At 32.6% G+C, this 9,842-nt stretch overlaps 2 protein-coding genes across 3 annotated transcripts; one reads left to right on the plus strand and one right to left on the minus strand.

The window, feature by feature from the left end:
* Positions 1-774: 774 nt before the first annotated feature.
* Positions 775-5,347, plus strand: LOC120252872 (protein misato homolog 1). 2 transcript variants are annotated; one of them, XM_039261070.1, is made up of 10 exons: positions 775-1,038; positions 1,173-1,253; positions 1,340-1,441; positions 2,358-2,403; positions 2,586-2,664; positions 2,977-3,346; positions 3,599-3,848; positions 3,947-4,189; positions 4,271-4,390; positions 4,815-5,347. In XM_039261070.1, exons 2-10 carry the CDS (start codon positions 1,182-1,184, stop codon positions 5,261-5,263), a joined length of 1,731 nt encoding a protein of 576 aa, XP_039117004.1. In that variant the 5' UTR covers positions 775-1,038; positions 1,173-1,181; the 3' UTR covers positions 5,264-5,347. The 2 variants fall into 2 exon arrangements, with proteins under 2 accessions (XP_039117004.1, XP_039117005.1); XM_039261071.1 differs by having other exon boundaries at positions 775-1,034.
* A 697-nt stretch (positions 5,348-6,044) lies between these two features.
* Positions 6,045-7,461, minus strand: LOC120252858 (LOB domain-containing protein 36-like). Its single transcript, XM_039261054.1, has 2 exons — positions 7,280-7,461; positions 6,045-7,188 (listed from the first exon to the last, which is right to left on the minus strand). Exon 2 carries the CDS (start codon positions 7,184-7,186, stop codon positions 6,407-6,409), a length of 780 nt encoding a protein of 259 aa, XP_039116988.1. The 5' UTR covers positions 7,187-7,188; positions 7,280-7,461; the 3' UTR covers positions 6,045-6,406.
* Between the last annotated feature and the right edge of the window lie 2,381 nt (positions 7,462-9,842).

Here is a 9,842-nt window from a genome sequence, read left to right on the forward strand (position 1 = left end):
TATAATATAAAAAACTACTCAAATTTGATATTTAAATTAATAAATGACCTTATATACAGTAGTGTTTTTTAATTATATCATTTATTTTTATATTTTTAAAATATTTACAAATTTAATATATTAATATATAATTATCGAACTTCTCTCGGCGTTATTTATTTATTTGTTTGTGTATTGGTTGATTTTGTTAAAATAAATAAGAAATTTAATTTACTAAATTCTTATATCTCAAATGAGTTTTTATTTTGTTTTAAATTTTCTTATATTTTTTATTTTATTACAATTTCTTAATAAATTTAAATTTTGGAAAGTATGTCCATAACATATTAATAGATTTTATTTTTAAATGTTAATTTTTGTTGGTATGTTTATGATATATATACATATATATTGTAATTCTATTTATTGATTATAAATTATAAATTAATATTAATAAATATACACGATTTTGTGGTTTTTAATTAAAAATAATAATAAATTATTAAATATTGTAAAAAAAACTTAAACATTGTGATCCGATTGACCCGACCGGGTCAACCTATTCCCGGTTAAACCGCTCGGGTCACCGAGTTAACACCGGGTTTTTTCATACTCGATTCAATGGGGTAAACCCGGGCCGGCCACATGGCCTGTTCCAGGTTTTTCCGGTTGAATTGGCCGGGCCGGGTCTGACAACCTTGATTATTATTACATAATAAAAAAATTAATTTTTAAATAAAATAATATAAATCGCTTGATTAAAATAAAAATATTAACCTTTTTAATTACAATTATACACAGTAAAACTCTCTGCAGGCACTCGTCGAATCCCACGCTAAACCCTAACCCTAACCCTAACCCTAACCCTAAATTTCTCAATCTCCGAGGTATTACCACTCAACTCCAATCACGATCGTCTCCTTCTTGCTCTCCATGAAATGGGAATGGCGGAGATGTAGGATATGAGGGTGGAGAGGCCGAAGAACTCAGTGACGAAGACGGTGGCGTGGCTCAGTTAGAATCCTTGTTCATCACTTGATTCACTGCTTGTTCTTGTTGGTTTGTTTCCCTCGAATGATGGCTTCTTGAATTTTTTTTTTTTGATTTATTTATAGCATTTAGATGCAAGTATATGGGTTCTGTATTGAATTTTTCATGATTAATTTGAGTATTTTTTCGGATTGGTTTTTTAGGTGGGGGAAATGAAGGAGATTGTAACGATCCAAGTTGGAGATTTTGCCAATTATATTTTCTCTCATTTTTGGAATTTTCAGGTGGAATTTTAATATTATTATTGTTTTGTTTGTTTACAAAGTTCAATTGGAGTAGTTTCTTTGTGTTGATGGTGTTGTTTTTGAAGGATGAATTGCTTGGATTGGCACAAGAACCAGATGGAGATCCCATCTACAAGAACATGCCTTTGGATATGGATGTGCTCTATAGGGCTGGTGAGACACAAGAGGTGGGGTTTTATTATTTGTTTTGTTGAAATTTCTTTCATTTTGCTTTCAATATTTAATCTGGAGTTCTGGTTTCTAACTATTAAGTTTGTGACAAATGAATTAGCGGTGCCATTTAGTTATATAGATGTTGTTTGTGATCTTCACTAGCTCATTGGTGTTTGTAGTTGTCTATTTGCTCATTGTTTGTGCTTTTTGGGACATTTTTGCTCAATTTTGGTTATTTTTGTTGTTGATTGGACTTCGTAAACTGTGGCATTTGCATTTGTTGGTTGGCAAAACAGGGCTGTTATTGTCTCAAGGTACTAGACTCTTGTTTTCATATAGAAATGTAATGCTTCTACTGACCAGTTGCGAACTAGAGCCATTTAGAATTGCGTTCTTCCTCATGCCCTCCTCTTGCTCCTTATGTTGTGGATCTTGTTCCTAATATCACAAAAGTCCCTGTATTTTATCCCTAAGCTCAGCACTCTTGAATATATATCTATGGATTGCCATTGCTTGTCTTAACAATGCCTTCATTACTGAATTTTTTCTGTTGATTATGATTTTTGGCGTTACCTTTGTCTCCTAATGGAGTTATGACGGATTGCATTCAATCAGCTAATATCAAGGAGGTTCCAATTTCAATATATGATCACCTTCGAAGGAGCCCTATGGTCTTAACAGAAGGGGCTTGTTAGTGGATGCTGAAAGAATACCTAATGTTTAATCAATATAGAGCCCAAGTCTTAGTTTATGATTATATTTCTGTTAGTTGTGGAAGATGATGATGCCAAACACCTTTATGGGTTCTTGGTAGTTGCAATCTGATGTTCTGTAACATGCTCTGCAAAAACAATTTCCACATTGAAAAAATTAATTGATTTTTGAATTATTTGCTATATCAAGCCTCCTCACGTCTTTATTATTGCACAGGGTATTGCAACCTATTGTCCACGTTTGATATCGGTTGGTCTTCAAGGTGATGGTCTTTTTCTTTTGTATCCTTTTTTTTTTTTTCCTGTTAAGCTTGTTCCTTTGTGAACCTTGGTTTTCAAACCTCAAATCTCTTTTTCTGAAGTAGTTCATGCACGAACCCCCGTGTCCTTCCAGTATGTTGAGATATCTTTGTTTAAGGTTTTTCTGCTTTTGTACTGTTCACAGGATCTCTTGGTACTCTTAGTACTCTGGATTCATTGTATAATAGCATTCCATCACCAGATACCTCTGAGATAATTACATGGTAAGTGCACTGATAGGCTGGCTGTGCTTGTAGCTTGTTGTATACATATGCTTTCTTTGAAGCCTATGATTTGCAGACTTGCAGTCTTTTCGACTATATGCATACTTTGTCCGCTTAAGTTTACAGCACGTTCAAGTTTACAATACACCTTTTCTTTTTCTTTTTTCTTTCTTTGTTTGGGTTTGTGCATGCGAAAATGTTAGTGTTTACTTAGAGATAGTTGGAGAATGGTTCCTTTTCTTGTTTCAAATTTTCTTTGTATATAGTGTCCTTGTCAGACATTCATTGAATTACTTCCATGATGATCTGCAGGTCTGGCGACGTATCCAAACATATTTCAGAACCCCGGAAAAAGAATTTATTTTTGCAAAGCTTGGATGAAGAGTGGCAGGGGAAATCTACCAGTATTGGAAATGATGCTGTAGAGGGGAGAGGCGATGCTCAGATACAAATTCAAGATAAGGATCGGGTCGAATGTCTAGAAAATGGTGTTCAGTATTGGACAGACTTTTCAAAAGTTCAATATCACCCTCGAAGTTTATTTGAACTGCACGGCTCTTGGACAGATATTCAGAAATTTGACAATTATGGGATTGGAAAGGATGTTCTTTCAGAGGGTTCTCAGGTTGAAGAAATGAGTGAGAGGCTGCGTTTCTTTGTCGAGGAATGTGACCGAATCCAGGTTTGTTTTCTTTTCTTAATAATTTTAATTACTTCCGCGTTGAATTGATTGGTTAGTGCTTCAGATCAGGGGTGCACTCTTCTTTATATTGGCTTTATTTTTATTTTAATATCTCAGTGATCTGTAAAATTTCTTGAATAATTTTTTTGCACCATTGGTATTATTATGCTTACATTCAATGCTTCTGCTCACACAATTGTTCCAGCTTTGCTTATGAAGTAGATTTTTGTTAAACTATATGTCTATTTACAGGGCATCCAATTTATTGTTGATGACTCTGGAGGTTTTTCAAGTGTAGCTGCAACCTATTTGGAGGATGTCGCTGATGAGTATCCAAATACACCAGTATTACTATATGCAGCACGGTCTCCGAGTTCTTATTCGAACATTGTTAGCAAAAAAGAGTCCATATCGAAATGCCTTCATGATGCTATATCATTTTCACGGCTATCATCTCTCTGTAAATTAATGGTTCCGATCGGCTTGCCTTCTCTTAGCAAAAGTAAACATCCTTGTTCATGATTTACAGTGTAATATAATTTGTATCATGTCTATCATAATCTTTGCTTTCTACTAACATGACTGTATCTCCGATTGAAGGTAAGTTCTCCTCTGTGTTGCATGTTGAGGATCAAAAACTTTTCCACTCCAGTGCTGTTTATGCTGCTTCAATACACTCCCTCAGTATTCCATTTCGCTTGGGAATGCTTGGACCGGCCGCAAGCTCATCAAATGCCATTGGTGCCATTAACGTTGGTGAGGCTGTACAAATGTTATCCAGTCATGCTTCACAAAACATGGTGTGCACTCTGAATGTAGCAATGCCAGCTCCATCTTCCATAGGTATTTCAAAACTAGTTAACTATTTTGTTTATATCTATGATCCAATTAAGATTCTCCCTTTCTTATAAAATAAAAATGCAGATGAACAACTGAAAGGATCTATTCTAAGAAGTCTGCACTCCTTGACCCCTGAAATCCAAGAGGATGCGGAAGACTTCCGTGCAGTGGAAACCATGATTGTTCATGGAACTCTTTATTCACGTACGTCTTTTTGTTTCTTTGTAGAACATGTTTTCAACATTTCTTCATTTTCCACTTAACCCGAACTTTGAGAAGTTGTTCAAATTTTATTTTACATGGCTTTCACTTTCTTTCTACTTTCTTTTTGGTGTAATATTGAAGAGAAGCACTCATCTTTAGACAATGAGCTTGCAAAGACTTTCAGAAGTCTTTTTATTTAGATTCTGCACCACCCTGTTAACAACTTTATATGTTCTTCAGTCCTTACATATACTTGATTAAGGATAATGGCAACGATAATGGGAACCTTAAGTTGACATGCTTTGATTGGCCAAGTTTTGTTCTCAAGTTTTAACTAAGAGTACTACTCTACTGACATATATAATTTATGCTTTGGATTGATGATTCAAATTCATGTTTATTATTGAACTGGTTGTTTTTTCAGGAGGTCATCGAGCTTCGGTTTCACAAGTCGAGGACTCAATCTGTGCTTCCTATGAACACGAACCGCAGAAGCCCCTGTTCTCACATCTCACAGTAGCCCTTTGCCCGCTTCCGATACCACTTCCATTCCCATCAATCTTCAAAAGCCATGTAGGCCGTGATGGCGAGTTGCTTCCCGGTTCAACTCAATCGGAGCAGCCGAAGGGATCTCTTGACATAAATTCAGTTCCAATGGCTGCGAGATTGCGGTCGAGCAATGCCATCATTCCCTACATCCAAAGAAGGTTGGCTAGCATTCAAAGGTCTGGACTACAGAGGGGAACTTCAAGTGCAGAGTTACTTCAGAAATGGGGATTTGGAAGAGAAGAAATAGAAGAAATGGGTGAAGACTTGTCTAGAAAAATCATGTCTTTCAATCCTCACTCAGAGATGTCAACAGATTCAGATTAGAATTTTCTTGTTGTTGTTGTTATATATTGTTGTATGATAACATTGACAAGTGAGTGAATTCATTTGAGTTTTACTTAATCTTTACATCATTGATATTTATATTATTTTAACAAAAGGTTTGAAAAGTCAAATTAAGAGATATTAATCTCATTAATCAACATCAAACTTGGTGAAATATTCAACAGGCTTCTCAAAACAACCAACTTGATAATATTTTATAAGAAACTTGCCAAATTTTCTAAGTAGCATGGATTTCATCAAAACCATTTTTTTAAGTATCCTTTTAAACTGAATTGAAAAAGATATGTCAATGCAACCAGTCTGGGAATTAGCACTTTCATTTCTAAGCTTTGATTTATTTTCCCTAAGAACCTTCTAGCCTGTCAGTGATCATATTTAGAGAAAGAAAGAGAGATAAGAGAGAGAGAGAGTAAAAAGAAAGAGAAAGAGAAAGATAGAAAATGGCCACTGATCTGCAGCTTTTGATTCTGACACTGTCTACACTTGATTGACTTTGTGGCCATTCTTTGAAGCTTTGCACTTTGTGAACCATAAAATGAAAACCATTATTGATTCATTGATTTCTTCCTTTCTTTGTGTTAATATATATATATATATATATATATATCTCCTATATCTATATTAGCATATTGCATCATCATCATCATCATCATATCATATATATATATATATCTAAAAAGAAAAAAAAATTACACAAAATGAAAGATAAGAAAACCACAAAAAGAATAAAATATAAATATAAGAATAAAATGTTGAGCTGTAGCTGAGAAAGATGAGAAGAAGAATGGGAGGGGGAGCAAAAAAGAAGTATGAAAAGGTTGTAGAACAGTAGCCATAAAGACTTGAGAGGCTTTTTTTCCTACAAAGAAAGAGAATATATGATCATATGTCTTCTGTCATCTTCTTCACAAACTCTTTCTATTTACTCAATTAACTTCTTCCTCTCTTTCTTTTTTTTTTTCTCTCTCTTCTTCACATGATCATATATACACATCAATAGTCCTTGAACTATCCAAAATATATCATTTTTTTTTTAAGATCAAAAAGAAAGAGAGATAAAAAACCTGGAAGAGAAGAAGAAGAAGAAGAAAACTTGTCCAAATGAAACACATATGATCAAAATCATTGTCCTGCTCCATTCCTTCCTTCTTCATTCTGCATTCCTTGTTGCTGCTGCTGCTGTTGTTGCTCTACAAACTGTTGTTGTTGTTGTTGTTGTTGTTGATTTGGTTGATGATGTTGATGATGTTGATGATGGAGATTGAGTTGATGATCTTCGGCAGGTAATAAAACAAGTTCTTGAGAAGAAGAAGCACTACCATCATATAAACCATTGAATCTCATCATCATGATCTCCTGTTCTCTCGCAGCCAACAAAGCTTGTTGTTGCTGCTGCTCAGCCAACTGCTGCTGCTGCAATGGTTGCTGCAGTAGTAGTTGATGTTGAGGTTGATGTTGTTGTTGAAGTTGTTGTTGTTGTATTGGTCCAAGACCAAACTGAGCAATGGAATTAGGAGGAAGAGTGAAACCGAGCTGAGGAGAAATAAAAGGTGCTAATGCCGAGGGGCCGATATAGGCGGCAAGCTCTTTCTTCGCATTATAAAGATCGAGTTGCACTTCTTTGAGTCTTGTTTGCAATAAGGATATATATCGAACGCAACCATAGACTGGATCGCGAAGACGAGCTTCGGCTTCATAAGCTAATGAATTCACGGCGTCTTCTCTTTGAGATGCCGGCAGCTCGTTGAGGAGTTTAGCGACGTTGCTTGCGCCGAAGACTCGATGAACATGAGCGAATTTGTGAGGCTGGTCTGGTGGGAAATACGGTGCGAATACACAGCCTTGAGTGCATTTTCGCCGGAGAAATTTGCATGCTGCGCATGGTGAGCTTGATGATGACATGGCTGTATTGAATTGAGAATGATGAAAAGGAAAAAATTAGGGTTAGGGTTAGGGTTTGTGAAGATGAGTATGGATTAATTGGATTATATATACCTGAAGAAGAGGAGATCTTTAGATCTATGTTGAAATAGACCTAAAGATCTCTTCTTTTTTGCTTAGAAACACTTTGGATTGGGATTCGTTGTTGTTGTTGATGATGATGATGAATCTTTTCGCTTTCTTTTCTCTTTTTTGGGTGATCAATCTGCGAGATTTGTGGATGTTTCAAACCAAAAAAAAAATTTAAAAAAAAATTGGAAAAAATGAAGAAGAAGAAGAAGAAGAGAAATTGAGATGAAATCAAAGAAAAAAGAAAAAAAGAAAAAAAAAAGGAAGAAATTTTGAAGGATGTGAAGAAGAGAAAATTGAAACCCTAACTCGCCTGATCATTCGCCGGAAAATTTGAGCTTCAGATCCCAACGGACCTTGAAAACAAGACGGAGAAAACCAACCAAATAAAACCATATATATATATATATATATATATATAATTTATATTTATATATTTATTTTATATAAATATGTGCACGTTCATGTATTTATATATTATTTGTGTTGATAAATGTTTTTTTTTTGGAAATATTTAATGTATATATATAATTTGGTGATTGAAGATTAAAATGATTTATTTTATGGGTAGAAATGATGAATTATTGTTTTATAAATAATTTGAGATTAATTGAGTAAAATGAATCAATTTATTTGAGACTGAGACTGAGACTGAGTTAACAAATTATTGAATAAATAAAATTATTATTATTATTATTATTATTATTTATTGTTATTTATGGGGAATAGTAAAAATGGAAATGAATGAGGGAAAAAAGAGTAACCCGTGATCCGATGCTGATCGCACGATTCGCTGGCAGTCGGATCGGACCGTCCACTTCATTCGATGCCTCGAAGCTAGGGAAGCTTACGTGGCGCGTTCTTATTGGGTCATGATATTTAGGAAATTTATATATATTTTTTTAATTTTGTTTAATATGTAAATTTTCTTATTAGAAAGAAAATTCAAATTATCAAAACAAACCCTACATTTCTGGTGCCAAATCGAAACAAACTTAATTCCTTTTTTTAAATTTAGTAAGTAATTAATTAATTGTGGTGATATTTCAAAGTAAATAAATAATTTTATATAGAGAAAATTTGGTTTTATTAAAAATAAATGAGTAAGTAAATAAAAAAATTACTAGCGCAATACAACACTATATATATATACCTTTGTAAGAATTTTTATAAAAGTTGGTAACTATTAATATACCTTCGCAAAAATTATATTTGCTAGCGCAATAAAACACTATATATATACATCTAAAAGATTTATTAACTTTATTTGCTCATAAAAACTAATCCTTAGCTCATGTGAAAAGATTTATATAAATAAGATAAAAATTAATTTTTATAAGTTCATACATAAGTGAGCCTTTTACATGCATATATAACCATTACTCTCTCTCACTCACACACATACACACACACACATATATATATATATATATATATATATATATATATATATATTGAGAAAGCGGAGAGTCAAGCTTCAGTAGAGTTATTTTCTGTATGTGAGATTAGAATTCTCATCATCTTTATCCTACCCCAAAAGACTTGGATTGGGCTGTCAATTATCTGAATTGGGCGACTTTGACTAAATATAAATATTATATAAATTATAAATAATCTTTTAACTAATTTATAATTTGTAAACTAATCATAAGTGATATATATAGATATACATATAGTTTTTAAGGAGCACAAAAAGAAGAAAGATGGCAGTAACTATAAAGTTCAATTTATTATCAAGAAGGATAGAATATGAATTGAAGAACAAGATCCAAAAAGAAAAACTCATGTCCCCATTAAATGCTTATGAGTAGGTTACCAATTTGTCCTTGCTATGAAAAATGAAATAAATGGGATTACTTGTTCATTCAGACATACAAACCGACTTTTAATGAAGTATGTCTACTTCTTCACTATATATATATATATATATATATATATTAGAAAAATAGATAAATCATCCTATGTGTATTAAAAAAAAAAGTGGTACAAGTATAAAAGCGTAGAACCAAAAGTTGAAAACATACAAAGAAAAATAGGAGTTAAAACCCTCATATGATTAGGTGACTTTACAATGATAGGCGAGTCTGGAAAAATAAGATTTTGGGCGAAGGGGGCCATGGCTTTAAATTTTTTTTACAAATTAACCTCTTTGCTCTCTATAAATTGATATATAATATAAAAAATTATATATTTTAGAAAATATTTTGTAAAAAGTATTATTTAGCCAATTAATTTTTTTCGAAATATATATGCATAGAATAAGTCATTATATTTTTAGAAAAATATTTAGAAATCTATTGTCTTGCTATGAATTTTTTAAATTTGTATATATGGTATGAAAAAATTTATATCATTGGAAAAATATTTGTAAAAATCTAAAAATTTATATCATTAGAAAAATATTTGTAAAAATCTATTGTCTAGCTGCTTATTTTATATAAATAGGTATTTATGGAGGTGTGTGTATATTTATATAGAAAAATATTTGTAAAAATTTATTGTTTACTCCTCTTTTGACTTTTTAATAATTTGAACATAAAAATATAAA

Source organism: Dioscorea cayenensis, chromosome 24 (genome assembly GCF_009730915.1).
Source record: "Dioscorea cayenensis subsp. rotundata cultivar TDr96_F1 chromosome 24, TDr96_F1_v2_PseudoChromosome.rev07_lg8_w22 25.fasta, whole genome shotgun sequence".
Lineage (NCBI taxonomy): Eukaryota > Viridiplantae > Streptophyta > Magnoliopsida > Dioscoreales > Dioscoreaceae > Dioscorea > Dioscorea cayenensis.